The sequence below is a fragment of the Netta rufina genome (assembly GCF_964035555.1).
Source record: "Netta rufina genome assembly, chromosome: 1".
NCBI classification, from domain to species: domain Eukaryota; kingdom Metazoa; phylum Chordata; class Aves; order Anseriformes; family Anatidae; genus Netta; species Netta rufina.
Window position 1 is genome coordinate 154,103,141 of NC_140123.1, and position 17,786 is coordinate 154,120,926.

The window sequence follows — 17,786 nt, forward strand, 5'->3', positions numbered from 1 at the left end:
TTAAAGGGGTCTTTGGCTTCTCTCCAGTTTTCTCATGTGATAGCAGCACAAAGATACTGGTAAGCCAGTTGTAAGAAGCTGAGTGGGAATTTTTCCAGAAATGAGAGACAAATTCGAAGTGACAAAAAGCTGGCATTATGACCTGCAGCTCTGTGCATGGGGTATGTCTGAAGTGCCACTGTGTCCAGAGACTCCTAGGTCAGTGGGACCATGAATGTTTTACAACCTGTTTGACAGATGTAAGGACAGATGTAGGCATGACTCCCTCTGCTGGCAGTGTAATAACAGCTATTTGGGGCTGTCTTCATTTGCTTGTCCGTTTGTCCCATTTTTCTCAGTTCTCAGAGATTATGCCCAAAGCTTGTGAAATTTATTTCTCCAAGTGAGCACACTTAATGTATTATTATTTTTAACAAATCCTTCTTTAAAGTCTTATTTGAAATTACTTCAGTTGCTGTGCTACCGCTACTATTACATGTTCAAGCCTTGAACTGTCAAGGAATTATGAAGTATTTTTATCCTGTGACATTTTAAATTATTGTCTCCATAGGGGAAGCCTGTGGGAACGCCAGATGCTGGTGCCTATTTCCGCGTGCTAGCAGAGCATGAAGTAGCTGCCCTCTTTACTTCACCAACTGCAATTAGAGCAATCCGTCAGCAGGACCCTGAGGCAGCCCTGGGAAAGCAGTACTCTCTGAAAAGGTAAACTAAGGATACACTGGAAGCATTTTCTTACAGAAGCAGACTCAATGAGCTAAGAATAGCAATGTCTGTGGCTTTGCCCACCTATGTATAACAGAATTCAAATATAGTCTAGGTGTATATGTATTTGCTTGTGAATTTATATTGACGGTTTGGAGAAAAGGCAAGCTATTAAAAAGATGACTCTTTAATTGCTCATTAGAAAGATATCTCTAAGGTATTTTACTCCACTTTTACCTCCATTTTACTCCATTGTGCTTATACCCTGTAATACAGACTCGGATTACACGATCCCGTACTGTTTTCCCACATGACCTCCCACTTCTCTGAGTTCACAGGATCTTCAGTGTTGATTTAATCAGCAGCTAGTCAATATCTATCTCCCCATAATTTAGTCACTGCTTATGGTTATATGTTGCTGTTTCATGCTGTTTTTAAAGTTTTTATCACCGTGCTATCTCATGCTTCAAAATCACGACTGAGTTCATCCTCACAAATCCCTTGTGAGATGAGAGAGTAGTATTTGTGTTTTGCAGATGAGAAGCTGAGACACAGAGAGATTAAGGTAAAAGTCTTCTATTAATTTTGCATACCAGACTGAGCTATTGAACTACCATTATTTCCGAATTTTTAGCATTATATGGTTAAAATACATTATTAGCATTTTGTAGTTGAAATGCCTCTCACACTGACTTGATGCATCTGTGAGTGTTTAGTACTTCTACAAATCACATTTCAGCATTGCATGCCAAATATTCTAAAAACAAAAAATATGTTGTTTTAGACCAGATACAATCTTGGAGCTGAATAATTTGCTCAGCATCAAACAAGGGCCATGTCAGATTGTAGGCAGTATTCAGTCATGAACATCTTTTATCACACTTCTCCAAAGAGAACTGGAAAATGTAAAGCTATGTAGCTTAATTAGACCTCCATTCTCATAATTGCTCTGGGAAGTTTTGTTTATCAGTAAGCTGGATTTATTCCTCAGATATTCATTACAAGTTCATCATTACTTTCTTCTGTCTATTTTGAGTGTTGTCAGCAATCATTTCCCTTCCATGAAATGGGGAACAAGCTCATTTGAGACCCTAATGCCCTGTTCTTCTGTGATGTTTAGTGACAAGAAAATGATACAGATGCTAGAAAATTTAATTGCTATTTCTCAGCATTTATTTAGGCAGTGACTAAAATGAGTCAGTGTATAATTGGAGTAATAATTGACAAGAAAATCTGCTAACCTGCTCTGTAAGTTGTTGCATTTTCTGACCAAAGAATTCCAGGCGCGTTAGGGTCCCTTTGCTGATAGCAGTTGCCCCAGATGTAAAGGGGTATTTCGTCATTCCTACTCAGTGCATAGTTCATGAGCTTCTTCATTTGCGCACAGATTTAGTCATCTCAGAGTTCATTCAGCTTTGGGCTATGCAATATCTTGGTACACAACTTCTCCTCTAGTGAAGCATTTAGTATCTAGTATTCTTGTGGATTGTCTTTAGTCACTTATATGCAAAATCCAAAGCCTTTTGCACCTGTGGGTAAGTCCAAGTCCAGTGACTGTTCTCTGAATCCCAGTGTAGTGCTGTAAGTCTTCTTAATGTAGTACTGACAGTCTTCTACCTGCCTTTCTTTCCATGTTAGATAAGGATTATCTTACTGTAACGTCTAGTCATGGCTCTAACTTCCTGGTTATGTGTGATACTGTCATGTATATTATTGAATTGGGAAAGGTGCTTAAATTAGACTGGCTATCCTGTACCGATTTCAATATTAATGTCTAGCTAGTTACAGTGAGTGTTATTTTATAGGTTAAGTTGCAGTTCTTAAGAAGTGGAATCCAACAGATGATTAAAATTTTCTTTCTAGGAAAATTCTTGCTTTCGGGTGTTATTTAGATGGACTTTTCCATCCAATGTCAAGATAATTTTCTGTTTCAGTTTGGATTAACACTTTTACTTGATACTCTCGATCTATGATACTTTCTCCTCCATTATTTGGTGCAGAATCTGTGAAGTGGGATGTCTTTTTCCCATGTGGGACAAAATGTATTCCTACTTACTCTAGAGACTAAGTCAAATGTCTAGGAATGCATCCCTGAAAGAGGGTTCCACCATGTTACATTTAATTCTTGAAAACTTCTATTAAAAATAATATAGGTTAAGGCAATTTATTTTTCAATCTGATTTAAAAAATAAAAAAGACTATTGCTGAAAGGTACAGGGGTGGTAGACAATGCCAGCTTCCAGTATACACAGCAGTATTTGATTTACAGGAGTAAATTGAATGATAAACAGATTTTTGTTCTTTTGAAATAAATTAAATAAGTCCCTGTTAAAAACTAATGTTGGTAGCATCATTGACAACTGCACAGAATTATGTGTGATGTTTCCAAAGGTTATGGTGTGCCTGCTTCAAAATCCTTGTTGGCTTTTGGAGTCAAATCTTGAAAATTGTTTGCTTTCAAAACATCACCTGTGTCTTAAACATGACTTATGCTAAACAGCAAAAGAGATTTTTAATTTGTATTACTGCAGGATAAAAGCCCTGTTCAACCTCATATGGCTACAGGATCTGTAGCAGACCTGTTTTTTTGATAACTCACAGTGCTGCTAAGCAGGCCATCTAATTGTATTGCTGCCTGTTGTGTTTGAAAAGCAGCAAACACCCAAATTCCATGACCTGGGTATATTCTGGGTGGCTTGTGGAATCTGTTCTCATCTTCACAAGGTAACTGTGACGTTGACCCATTGACTCTTCCCCTGTTTGGAATCACATTTCATCTTTTAATTGACTTAATTCTTATGAACTGTTTAGGTCTGATTTCCAAATGACTGGCAACTGACAGTTGTGCATGAAATGGGGAAATAACACTGCAGATTAGATTAAGATACAAATAGAAATTTGTAGCTTGTGTTCCATAGCGTAATTGTCTTTCCTTGCCTTAGATCAGTTGTGAATGTTCTGCCATTTTATACCAAGGGAGTCTGGAGACTGAAGCATGTTCATCGGATACCAGATATTAATGTGCTTGCTTTAGAAAGAAATACAAGGGTGCCTAAAATGTGTTCAGAAATAATGGATATAGTTTTTTGAATTCTGAAAATAAACCTGCTTTTACATGATGTATCAGGTAGCATAAATGAGTATAGCTAAGATTCTGATTGTTACTCAGAGCATACAAGGAATATCAGCCTTCCCTCCCCTTTTGTCTTTATCCCATCTGGGACACAGGCCACAGATGTTTACTTAATTTGTATTCTTGTTTTTCTTTCTTGTCCAGATCAAAGTAAATACTTTTTTTTTTTTTTTTTTTTTTTAAAGGTTCAGAATGTTGTTTGTAGCTGGTGAGCACTGTGATGTGGACACACTAGAATGGTCAAAAAAAGTCTTCAAGGTACCTGTCTTAGACCACTGGTGGCAAACTGGTGAGTGTTTTGAACTATCATTTGTAAAATATGGTGATGAAATATTTTCAGACTTCGTTCCTGAGTCTGCAGGTAGGTCAGCTATGTGTTTCCATGAACATTGAAATAGGCAAGGCCAATAGTGAAAATAAAAATTCAGCAGAAAGAGTGTGTTTGTTTTGGAAGTGGTCTGAAAAATAACTTAATAACAGGGTATATTTAAACCATGGCATTTTTAAAAGCTATGTAGAAAAACAAAAGCATTATCTGATCCCTATCTTTAAAAAAAGTTAGCATTATTTCTGTATTTTTCCAGGTTTAATTGTATACATTTGTATGTTTAACTTCTTCATACCAGAAAATTTGGTGTTTGGAGAAGCTTTCATGTTTAAGATATGTTGTATGTGTGTATGTATATATATATATGTATGTATGTATGTAAGTTTATATATTACACGTATATTTTGTGTAATTAAAAACAAATGGAATGCTGGAATGGAGGGCTGTTGGCTGTTCATGAAAGATAGGCATGACAGGTGAGATGGAGGTGTTGCATTGTACAGAAGGGAGAGATAAGACTGTATGGCTGTTAGGGATGATGCAGTAGAGAGCCTCTGGGTGAGGATTAAGAGGATGGAAACCCAAGCAAATGTAGTCGTGGGTGACAACCATTGATTTTACCCAAATACTGTAGTCTTATTCATGCAATTTTGTCTTAGTTGTTGACTCTTTCAAATGAGGCTAAAGCAGAAGATGGTGGAGGAGTCTAGTATTTGTGTTATCAGTAGTTCTTGTAGGATGGAGTAATTTCTATTACCTTGCTTATGACTGAGATAAGTAGGGAAGGGATAGATTTGCAGAATAGAGGTGACCGAGTCACTATTTGAAGGCAGAAATGAGTGGAAGGAAGTAAAAGTTTGACATGCTAAAGTATTAAAAAAAAAAAAAAAAAAAAAAGAGAGAGAGAAAAAGAAATGTAAAACAGCTATTTAGAAATGTAGGTAAAGTCTTTCATTTTGTCTTTGGAATATTTATGGAGTATATGAAATTGTTGTGAATTGAAGCAGTTGAAATGAAAAGAAGCTTTCATTAGAGGCCTTCAAGATGTTTATACCAGAAAAGCCCAATTGATTACAGCTTTGATTTGTGTCAACATCTTCATCAATAACATTTTTTTAATTTGAATATTTGTGCTAAATATAGTAAGCACACCTTAAAAGATGTGCAATGCATCTCACAGGATCAATAAGAGGCATGTAGGATTTTATGAAATAATGACTGCTTAGCACTTGCTGTTTTCTTTGGAGACATAGCAGTGAATGAAAGAACAGCCCTTTCAGATCCTGTACTCATCTGTACATAGGGAGAGGATAATCTTGTTTTAGATTTGTGCAGGTGTTTTGTTTTTGCTTATATATACAAAATGGCACTTAGTATTTAAATAGCAATTTTCATCTTCAAAGTAATTGTCCAAACACAAGTAAATTAATTCTTTTAACACCCTGCGGAAGTAACTGAAGTTATTCCAGTCTGGCAGACATTAAATTGAGAAAGACAAGTATCTTACCTACCACAAGCTATTCAGGAAGTCACTGCAAAATCAGTGTTAGAAGACAGTTTTCTGTGCTCAGAGATAGATTTTTATGTCATATTTACATATGTTTTGTGGTATTTTGAGTCTTTGTGAAGGAAAACAGAAAAGTGTCTTTCATACCTTGTTCTAATTCTTTGTGTATGAGGATGTTTATAGAGAATGATGCTGCATTTCAGTATTCCTGCTAGGAGCTTCACAAGGAACTTTGCCAAATCTATTTGAAATAACCTAAACAATGTCTAAGTTATACTCACCGTGTCAAATTCTTTGGAGTGGTCTCAGTACACAAAGAAATGTGGATTACATTGGTTTTGGGTCTAGCTTTCAAATCAAGAATTAAACAACAACAACAACAACAGTAATGAAGGTGTGAAGAGTTGCGGAAGCACAGATGCTCTGAAAGCTTGTGTTAAACATTCCTAGCTGCTTCCATGGTAGCTATTCAGTATTTGTAGCAGAAAGAAATAAAACGAGTCTTCTATACCTTTTTTGACACTTTTAGAAGTTAGCAAGTAAAATTTCCTTTTCTTAATAAATATAGGATGCAAAGAAAAAATTCAGGGATAAATTTGAAGTGTATAAAATGCCAGTCAAGAGACGTGTTTTTCTGGGACACACACACACACGACGCTATTTTATTTTTTTAGTTGTGTACTTATACTATGGGAATCTAAGTTACAGAGCATGCAAATGGAGGTAGGAGGTTCAAGTTGGAGAATCAGCTGTTTCATGTTGTGATATGATTGCCTTAAGTGTTCTGAGTGTCAGCTCACTAACAGGCAGAACTATGAGAAGACTGCACATTTTCAGTTTTCATGGAATCACTGAATGGCTTGGGTTGGAAGGGACCTTAAAGATCATCTAGTTCCAACCTCCCTGCCATGGGCAGGGACACCTCCCACTTGACGAGGTTGGCCAAGGTCCCATCCAGCCTGGTCTTGAACACTTCCAAGGATGGTGTATCCACAGTTTATCTGGGCAAATTGATCCAGTGACAGTTCCACAGGACTACTGGTCGTACTGATATTTTATTGGGACTATGCAAACAGAACAATTGTACCACTGAATTCAGTATAAAAATATACACAGTGTAATATATTTCAATGAATTATTTCCTCCTACTATTTAAGCGGAACAGTTTATTAATGTGGTCTCCAAGCAGCATGGTCTTGTCCCGTCTTCAGTTTCTATTGTGTTGTCCTGGCAGCACAATGTTCTTCAGTCATCTCTGCTTTGCCTGGGACAAACTGTGTAGATGTGTATTTCAGTCCATTGAATACGATGAAATTTTCAGAGAAAGAGGCAACAGGAAAGGCAAATTAAACAAAAGATAACTGTTTCTTTTGCAGCAAAAGAGTCAGTTCTTGGATTTTTTTTTTTTTAATATTTTTTTTAATTTGCCAGAGTTGCAGCTGTGGAGTTACATAACCAAAACATCTAGAGCTCAGATGGAAGATGATGCTCAGATGGATGGCAGAGATTTCTTTCAGAGTTCAGACTGTTTTAGGTTATCAGATAGTTCCTCAGTGAAAAACATTTTGTTCTTGCTTTTAAAGACACTTGTATCCTGTAGACTAGAATCATATTTAGCTTTTGATGGAAACTAATTTACAAAACAGTTCTTCAAAACTGGGAATTACTCTGTAGAAAACTCTGCAGCTAATTAGCCCTGAATTGCAGAGGCCTCAGAGCATAATGTTATGGATTACATGAACACCTGTTACAAGTTCAGTTGAGGGAGAGGAGAAACACAGGTATTCGTTCCAAGTGAACTACTCTACTTTACTCTACTCTATTCATTTCATGTAATTTCAAGGAGCCAACATAATTTAATGTAACTTCAGTTTTTTAATGAGCCAAGTAATTTGGGCTAAATTGCTTTGGGCAAGCCAACCAATCTCTTAAACTTGTGAAGAGCACTCAGTGCCTCTCATTCCAAGTATTTTAGTAATGTTAACATTCACATGTGGAGGGAAAAAGAGAGGGGAAACAGCTCCTCTTCAGCATGGGACATGGGAGACCTGAATCCACATGTACATTCCAGATTGCAAAGACAGTACTAGTTCAATGAAAGAGTTGTGGGGGGGAACCTATTGTTTTTATTTATGGAATTGATTGTACTCTGACCATGTTAGCCAGTAAGCACACCAGGTCCTTCTACTAAAAACAAACAAACAAAAAAATTAGAAAACAACAACAAAACAACAAAAACATGTACCTCTTGTCTTTAAATTCCTGGGAAATCACTTTTCTTTCTTTTCCACCTGGGTGTTCTTTCTTTTTTCCTCCTGCTGGTGAGCACCTCTTCTGCGTTGATAAAAATTTAGTATCAAACGTGCTATCTCATGTACAATTTCATTTTTCTGTCTTACGTACACTTGACGTTTTCTAATTTAAAATAATTAGAAAGTACCTTAAGCTTTTCTGTTCCCATTTGACTTCAGTTTCTCAGTGTTTATTAATCTTAATCACTTCTGATAGCCTTTCCACGTGCAGCCAGGGGCATCCGTTAATATGAATGAAGCATTATTCATGTTTTTCTGCTTTTAAAAATTTATTTGTATGGTTGAGATGACTGAGAATAAAAGAACTGTAAAGCAAACTTAAGTTACGGAGCTCATCCATGAACAACGTTTACAGTGCCCTGGATAGGCAAATGAAGAAGAGGGGACACCTTTTGGAGCTAGTGTGTTAAGTGAGAATAGAGCAGCCTCCAGTGCCCGAAGGAGACAAGCTGTGGCAGCACCTCCAGTTTGTGTTACAAGTTGCTGATCTCAGTCTTGTTGCATGGCAACTGCTTTTTTGTAGCTCAGAGAATAAAGCCCTCATTAGTGTAAAGTAGATGATTTTTTTTTTTTTTTTTTTTTCTGATGATGTGAGAACAGGAACACTCCTAGGAAGCTGCATGAGTCTACTGCTTGTAAGGAACAATCCTTTACAAGATTTAGAGCTGCCCAGTGAAAGTAGAGAGCAAACAGGAGTATCTAAGATGTTAAACCCAGATACAGATAAAAATATTGTGAATTGCACAGTATCAATTTTATCTGTCTTTTCTATCTTGGTAGTATTATGATGCATACAATATATTAAGATTTCCCCAAACGATTAAACAGTAAACTGTTAGCACTGAGATGTAGAATTACTTTTTATAACCTCCATTTATCTCTTAGTACTTCATCATGTATCAGTTATGATATTACAGTAGGAAGGAAATAAAAATATGAAATTCATTTATAGTCTGAAAGCATATTATAATTCAGTGCATTTCCTGACATCTTTAAACATGCTATCTGACTTCTTCAAGATATGACCACAGAACCACATTTCACTATGTGCAAGTTATAAGATATACATTCCAAATTACCATTGGATAGCAAAGGAGCCGGGTATGTTTATTACAAAATTAATGCATAAGCTTCAGGTGTTTTGTGACTAGTTTGCCAGTTCACGATGACTGAAGTTATTTCCTTTTTTAGAGGACTTAATTTTGATAATTGCCACGGTCCACCAACATTTAACTAAGCTAATTGATATATATAGCTTACTAAGCTGTATTTTGCACATTTATACTGTCAATTTTGATTGTATGTGCTTTGAAATCTTCAGAGGTCTTGTATGTATGTATGATACTGCTCCACACAGCACAGTCTGTAAATATGTTCTGTATTTGGATAAAATCATGAAAGAGAGCCTTGAGGGAATTCTAACGGTTTGGGGGTTTGATTTTATTTTTAAATGAATGGATCAAATACAGCAATAGAATTGTTATACAAGAAGTATTTGGCCTTCACAAGTGTAATACGTATTCATGGTAATTGATGCATTATGCCTACAACTGCTTTGAAACATTTAGAAAATACTTCAAAAATTACTTGTTTCTTATCTGACTTTCGGTTCTAAAAATAAGCATGGAAACTCTGGCACTTCAGAAAATATATTACTTTACAAAAAAAAAAGGATTTTTTGAGAAACAGGCTTCAGATTTTCAAATAGCTTTAGCTTATTTTGTGGTTTTCCTAAGCTTCTGTACATCTGCAAGAAATGAGGCAAATACTCTGCTTCTGACTAGCTGTGCACAGCTGTTGTTGTACAGGTATTAATATGGCTCCACAGTCAAGTTGATATTAATGTGGTAATTCCTATATTATGCAAACAAGCTTGAAGCAGTCATACTCAGCACTGTATGCGTGCCTAATAGTATGGGAATGCCTGCCCATTCGTTAAAAAAATTAAAATATATTTAATTCATGCAACTTGCAATGTAATGCAGTATTCACTTTTAAGGTGGGGAATTGTGTCCCAGCTGAGGTGGGAGGCATTCATCTACACAACTGAAGATTAGAATCTGAAATGAAGTGAAACCAATGGAACTACCTAGATGAGATTTGAGTAAGGTAGTTGTTACTAAAACTTTGTTTCAGAAATATGGCTCGTTTTGTGGAAACTCTTAAATGTGTACCTTTGTTGCATTTGTCATTTAAAATGTAAAGTGATAGTCTGAATCAGGGATTAGAATAAATGGACAAATTGACTGTGGGGCAGACAATACATGTGATTCTATTCCTGTTTTGATGAAATGTACTGAAATAAATAGCTTGGCACTGTGGGTATACAATATTGTGAATGGGAAGTGCAAGCCAACCCTGAAAGAGGGAGGTATCTCTGGCAATGTGTTTGTACCCCTTCTTTTAGGCCAGTCCTAGCACGCATGTGGCTGTGTGGTAAACAATGTCAACTCAGAACTAACCTAGCTAAAAGGAAGAACATTATTTTAAATCTTTGTCAGTTCATGAAGTTCCATATAAAAGCATGGGAGTATTCATGCTCGAAAAAAGGAAAGATAGGAATGTACAGCCAAGGTGCAGAATGATGAGAACCTGTTTTGTTTTTCCATGATCTGTGCTGCTGTGTATTTAAATCAAGTCAGCTGTGCAACTGATTGTCCAGTTGTGCATTTTAATTGCAAAATTAGCCTTCTTCATGTGTTAGATAATTAAAATGAATATGGCTGCCACATCGTTGTCTCTTTATGCTTTTGTATGTGCTGACAGTAAACACTTTTTCTGTGGTGTCTGTAGTGCATGGCCCTGTTGTTTAAGCATTCTTGATGCCTACTGTACATTAAAGAATATGGAGGATAAGGAAAACTTGAAATAGACGTGAATAAGGAACAGCAGGTGGCCATAACCAGAAAGAATGAAAATTTTTCTGCCAGGCACTGGTTGTATTGTGCAAATGCACAAGTACTGGACAGTCTGCTTAATTAACAGGTCTTTCTGATTTCCTTAGTCACCCTTTTAGAAATGGGTTCATTTCCTATTTATGTCACTTTTCCATACTTTTTTTTTTTTTTTTTTTTTCCTGGGAGTTAATATATCACAGTTTCTGAGTAGAGAAAATTAAGCAATTCAGCAATTTTTTAAGGTTCTGTATAAAAATTAACACAGTGAGAAAGTGATGATTCTTGGATGTGAAGAATAAGGTGAACAATACCATTGTTTTTCCATGAGGCTTACAGCTAACTTAAGGCTTAAGTTATATTGAAGAGGGAATAGGTAAAAGGAATGGAGAATTTATTGATATGATTATCGTATATCTAAAAAAGCAATTTTCACTAGCCTTTATCCTTAGAAGGCTGTAAAAATCATTGGATATCAATGTACACTGACAATATGGGTTCATCTGTACTGTACTTTTTTGGCAGTCTTCCAGCTGATAGCCCAGTATCACATCCCACTCCCTTGGGATCAGCCAACCTGTGTACCTCTTTGCTGTGTGTGGTGCTGGGGTAAGAGTGTCCAGGTGTCATGTCCTTGCTTTAATTTTGATGGATAATTGGGATCAGACTATTTGTAGTGAAATGCCCAGCACTAGCCAAGTGTCCTTGGTATATCTACATGTTAATAATTCATTAGGTGTCAACCTGGAGCTCTGCAGAGAATATAGGTATTTTCTAGGGAAAAGATGCAGAAAACTTTATTGCAAAATTATGCAGTTGATGTTTTTGAGTGTCTGCTGAAGGCACGACTGAGCTATACTGTAAAAAGATTATCTGAAATTCTCTTCCAAGACCAGTGAGCATAAGACTAAAGCGGTGCTTGGGCTACCAGCCCAGCAACATGCCTATCTATAATTTATCATGGCTTAACAGTACTAAATCTGAAGTTGTGAGTGAGGCCACCTACTGTTAGTGCAGTCAGAGACTTGGAAGCTGGCTTGGGTTTTAATGATGGAGAATCACCTGGGAAACTGACAGTTGTGCGGAGTTATATGCTGAAGGATGAAGAACACGAAGTCTGTATGAACACTCAATGAGCTGGTCCCTGAATGTCAGAGTCCTCCCCAGTACATATTTCTGTGATGTGTTAGGTTTAGTTTTATTATAAGGAAGCAGCATGGCATGCTGTGATGTGGATGTTGAGTGCTAGAACTCATCTGGTATTGTGGTTTTCTGTTTCTGGGTGCCCATTAGTTGTTGACATGCTGAGAATACATGTTCGTGGTACATTATTGATTTCTTCATTCTGTCCTTCCTGGCATAACTAAAATGACTGCTGTGTGGAGGGAACATGTGCAGGAAGTTTTCAGAGCTGTCTTCTTGCTGTGTGGATGGATACTGCACGGTAATGGGTACTGCCTAAGCCTCTTCCCTTCTGTAGACCCTTGTCTCCATTTCATTTGTGCTGTCTTCTGCTGCAGTGATGCCTTTAATTCCACTCGAACAAAATGACAACTTTGCAGGAAAATGTCTGAAAACAGCACTGTCACAGCAAGAATTTAGTTTATTACATTTATGTATATGTTAATGTGTTAATGTATGACAATTGCTCCTTTCTCTTACATATATAGAGAGACACATCTTTGAAATTTGAGGGTGATTTTCCCTCAAAATCAAAGGTGATGAGTCCCTATCCTGAAAGTAGTGATGTAAGGAGGGACTTGGGACATTTTAACAGCGATGATTTTAAGACAATCTCTCAGTAAATCTGTCTTGCAAGTCTCAGTAAAGTGCTTTTCATTATTCTCTCAGGTATATATATTCCCTCCATTGTAACTCAAAGCAGATGTTGAATGTACTTCAATGTCCAGACTAGTTGTGAAACATTGCTCTTCTAAATAGCTGTTTCATTGTCACATTATAAGGTGTTAGGCAAGAAGTAAACTGGTTTTATGATCCAGTTGTCCCTGAAAAGCCTTCCATAGCCAGAGGGCTGCTGACTTCCTTGCATAGGGAATGGAAGGCTAGCACCTGACGTGTGCAGAAGGGATTGATCGAAGACAGATCATCTGTTCTATTTGTTACATTAAAAATATGCAAGTTCCTAAAGACTGCGGTATTGGGAATCTGTTTAGACACTGCACATTAATTTCAGAGAATCTCCAACTGTAAACAAATGAGTCAAGCAAGAAATGTGTGCACATTTAGACATCTGGTATAAGGGGTGGGTGGAATACAATGTCCATTTGACACGTTATCCTACTTCAAACTGCTGCTGTTTTTACTTTCTGACCTATGTCTTGTAACCTACATATAAATCTTGACTTTAATTGTAAATAAACCAAACTTAATTCAAACAAAGATTATTAAGTAGCTTTGCTTATTGGAAATATAAAAAATGGCCACACAGAATTTGTAGTATACATAATTGGTAAGAAAAATTTCTCATCAGTAGTTGTTTTTCTGTTTTCTTCTGAACAATGTTGGTTTCTATTCAATTCTCCTTTCAAGTCAGGCTGCTTTTTCCTTGATGAAAAATGCTGTCCTGGAAAGCGGTTGCTGTTTTCTGATTGGTTTGTAAAATTGATATTTCAATTCAGCATCCTGCTTGAAAGGTACACACTGATTTCCTAAGAAATGTACAGCACAAAGATGCATGCTATCCTCTGACAGTACTCCTTGGTGCTTCTGTTTTGCAAGAGAATATTTTAACATTCAGGAACTGTTAACCTAACATAAAGAGTGGATGCTTCTGGGATTCTCTCACCTAATTAATATCTGGTCCAAATACCAACAAGCCATATTTTTTTCATGTATATAAAAAGACTTATTGACCCATGGGAATTGAATGCACACCCTAGAGATTTGAACACTGGGTAAATATGAAAGCGATGTATTTCTACAGGTAATTGAGAAGACAATAGAAGAAACAGCAGCAATTTTAAAGACTTATTCAGAAAGTTTTAGAACTTGTGATTCTTGTTTAGAATAAATGGACTTACATTCAGTCTTATTCACTGTATTGCAAAAAGCAGAAACACAAACTAGTATGACCATGTTTCCTTTCTGGTTTGTATTCTTTTAATTAGCAGTGTATCAAAGAGCCAAACAAATCCAAACACATTTTTAGAAATTTCACAGATCCCTCTTCTTCTACAAGGGTTTTTTGACTGAGAGCTCTGCGATTAGAAATCTCTGTCAGTTCCTGAGAAATCTCTGTCAGTTCCTAAATCTTATCGGTGCCTCCGGTTACAGTGGTGCTGTGTTCCTTCTCTCTCAGTAGCAAATCTAATAACTGTGTTTAGTTGATGAATACCTTTCTCATCTATCTGTTACAGTATGGTTTTTAGCTCTTGCCTTGCAATATGTAAGGCAAGATGTAATCTGTGCCATCACTTCTCCTGCCAATGCAGCCAAAAAGAAATTGTCCCTTCCACTGTCTTTTCCAATTCACTTTTCTCTAAGGAATGTGCATTTTTTCATTCTGCTCTAAGGAAAAAAAAGGGAAAAGGTTGAGGTCAGTAACTTCAGTACTGTGCAAAATACGGAGCTCTGAAATTGCTGAATAGATTGTGGGTTTCGCTTCCTGCAGCTTTCAGTCTGATTGCTTGCTGGCTACATTAGGACATGTTGATGTTGTGTCTGTATAATTGCAGCTTGGATGTTCTGCTTTTTTGGAAGAAAAAAAAAACAAGAACAGTGTTTGTGTGGGAAATGTGCATTATGTAGAAAAAATAGAACAATGGAAAATGGGAAGCAACCAAGCAAACTTTTTGGCATGGAGGGTTGATCATTCTTGGTCTGTGCTCTGCAGCTCGAGTTAGGCCCTAGGATAAGTATGCGATGCTAATGCTAATTTTCAGCTACTTACTAACACCTAACTTAATATTACATAAACTTGTGGTGGTTTTGTTCTTGTTCTTGCTCCTTTAAGCAATTGAGTAATTATTTCACTACTTCTGAAGTGGCAGAGAAATGCTGTGGAAGCTGAGAAAATTCACAGCAAAAACAACTCTAGTGAGCTAATGCAAGAGAACTGAAGATAAATTTGGGCATAACTGATCAGAGCCCAAATACAGAACTGAACACAAACCTGCTTAGCTGTGCTGAAACTTAAGCATGATGTGGACTATGAATTCCAAGTGACCTGGGACATCTCCAGAATGATAAAACTGTGTTTTTATAGTTCTAGCCCCATATTGTGTCCCTGCTATTATCTACAGCCACCTACACCTTCCCCCCCCCTCCCACCCCTGTCCCATAGTCGTTGCAGCATAAATTATTTCTCTATTTTTCTCTATTTTTCCTTACAGGGAAAGGAAGGAGAACTGTGTTTTTTTTTTTTTTTTTTTTTTTTTTTCTTTTTTCTCCAAACTTAGACTCTGCTATATGACAATATATTTTTTATTCCTCTTTCTTAATAATAGCTCTTGTAGTATAAATTCATTATGTGCAGTTGAGCTTTCTAAAGGGGGGGTGGGTGAGAAGGTGAGAAGGGAGAACTTTGTAGCTGCCTAACTGTGGGGATAATTAGGAAGGTGTAGGCACTACAGGGGATATTCGTGCTGTCTGAAGAAGGTATTTTATGTTACCAGTGCAGCAGGGATTCCAGACCTACTTGCTTTTAGTGAGCACCACACAGGGAGCAAAGGCACACAGTGCAGGTGTTTAAGTTATTTGTCTGCAGTTAGATGAATGAATTTCTTCCTAAGATTCAAAAACCAGCAGTTATTTAAACCAGTTATTTGTCTTCTGGCAAAATAAATAAACAAAAAGCACAACAAAACTCTAATATACTATCATTAGTAAAACTTTAATGTTTGTAGATGGAGGAGAATGCAGCTGGATTATGATCACAAAATCTTGGAGCTGTTTGATTCCCGTTCCTCACAGCATTCCTTTCAAGTTTATTTTGGCAACTTGAAATTTAGTTCTGACTTCTCTACCTTATTTCTTCTCGAATCTTGAATCTTTTTATTGCCTGAAATAGTTCTCACCAAGAAATGCTAGTGAGACCTCCAGGATTTTAAAAGGGGTATTCCTGAATTTTCTGCATTATTTACAATAAAATTTGGGAAGTTTTTCCTTTTTTATGATTTTCCTGACCAATATTGTTGTGGAGATTTTGTGTTTATTTACCTTCCAAACCTCATAATGTATAGAATTTTTCAGCTCCACAATAGAACTATGGATACTTTTTTATCACTGCCCTACAGTGATAAGATAATAATCAGAGAGTGGATTGATGCTTTTTCTGGAATTCATTCTTTCCAAAGATATTCATTTGTAAAACAACCTCTGAAATACATCTGCCATACACAGTATTTCTGTCATGGCTTTGCTGTAGGCAGTTTCCTACTGGTGTGGTATAACGTCATACCCATAGCAGAATCAGCTAAAGGTAAAATGCAGAATGTTTGTATTTTTGATTGTCTCCTATGGAGTGCAAAAGCTCCCCTGTGAAGAATGCAGATTTCTGTGATGAACTGATAAAACTATGAATATTATTGGATAACAAATACAAAGCTCCTGAATTCTAAATCTTCCATTGCTTGTCTGGCACATTTATTTATTTTGTTTTTAATTGCGATATGCTGAACCAGAAGCAAAACTTAGAAACAATAAATACTCAATGACACAAGAAGCAATCTTGGTTGATGTATTTGTGTTCTTTTACCAGAATCTGGTTCTGCAATTACTGCTTCCTGTATTGGTTTGGGAAACTCTACAACGCCTCCACCTGGGCAAGCAGGAAAACCAGTACCAGGATACAATGGTAAGACTGTGCTAACAGTATGCTGCTAGAAAAGGATATTGCTTATATTCCTGCGTAAGCGTGCTTTAATCTAAGACTTCATAGGGAAAGCAAATTACAGTCTTGCTAACACATTTTCCTCCTCCTTGTAATAGGAAGCTGCCTTTTTTGTGTTGTGGAATGTGACTGTGCTTAAGAAATTCAGGGTAATTCTCCAAAACGTTGAGAAACTACTCCTACTTTTGTTATATAAAAGGGCTACCACATACTTATAAACTGGAAATAACAAAGATATGAAAAAAATACTGTGCTTTAAGGCTTTATCACAGAATTAAATGAGAAGCGGCAGTAAAACTGTATTGGCACAGCGGGAGGAAAAATGTTAGTCATAGCCATCAACAGAAGAGGAAATGATAACTAGACAAATAATTGCTGCTGTAACTTGCACTTTGAATGTTTTTCATACCTGTATTTTCAATTTTCAGAGCCTAAATAGTTTTGTTTTGGAAGATGTACATCAAATAACTGTGTCTCAGAGACTTATTGATTAGATTTTCTTCTGGTGCTACAGTTTTGTATGAGAAGTATCCTGAAGTGCACAAAGGGAATTCTTAGTGTGACATCTGTGTCTTCCACTAATGAACTAACAAGCAACCTGGCAAGGATATGAACCCTTCCCCTTCCCCTTCCCCTTCCCCTTCCCCTTCCCCTTCCCCTTCCCCTTCCCCTTCCCCTTCCCCTTCCCCTTCCCCTTCCCCTTCCCCTTCCCCTTCCCCTTCCCCTTCCCCTTCCCCTTCCCCTTCCCCTTCCCCTTCCCCTTCCCCTTCCCCTTCCCCGTTGATGTTAAGCACATTATCTTTGAGTACTTGTAGAGCATTTTTATTTCCAGATCGGAAAATGGTAGGTTATGAACCAGCAGTAAAGGGAGAGTGCTCATTGTCTGGAAGCTATTTGTTTGTAGAGGGTACAGCTACAGATTAAGAATGCAAAAATATTTTCATACTTAGGAAGCCTGATCTTAACACAGGTCTAAAGAGTTACTTGAAGTCCAAATAATAATTACATTTCTTAAAGATCAAACTGTTCTCAGAAAGGGTTCTCACATTCTTGGGCAGA

The 17,786-nt window shown here is 37.0% G+C and overlaps 1 protein-coding gene across 2 annotated transcripts in view; it reads left to right on the forward strand.

The window, feature by feature from the left end:
* Positions 1-17,786, forward strand: part of ACSS3 (acyl-CoA synthetase short chain family member 3) — a 65,771-nt gene that overhangs the window by 32,618 nt on the left and 15,367 nt on the right. For both annotated transcript variants that reach the window (XM_084305941.1, XM_084305942.1), the window contains 3 exons: positions 551-702; positions 4,021-4,124; positions 16,596-16,691. In XM_084305941.1, the coding sequence (XP_084162067.1) occupies positions 551-702; positions 4,021-4,124; positions 16,596-16,691 (352 nt within the window). The remainder of the gene's footprint in view (positions 1-550; positions 703-4,020; positions 4,125-16,595; positions 16,692-17,786) is intronic.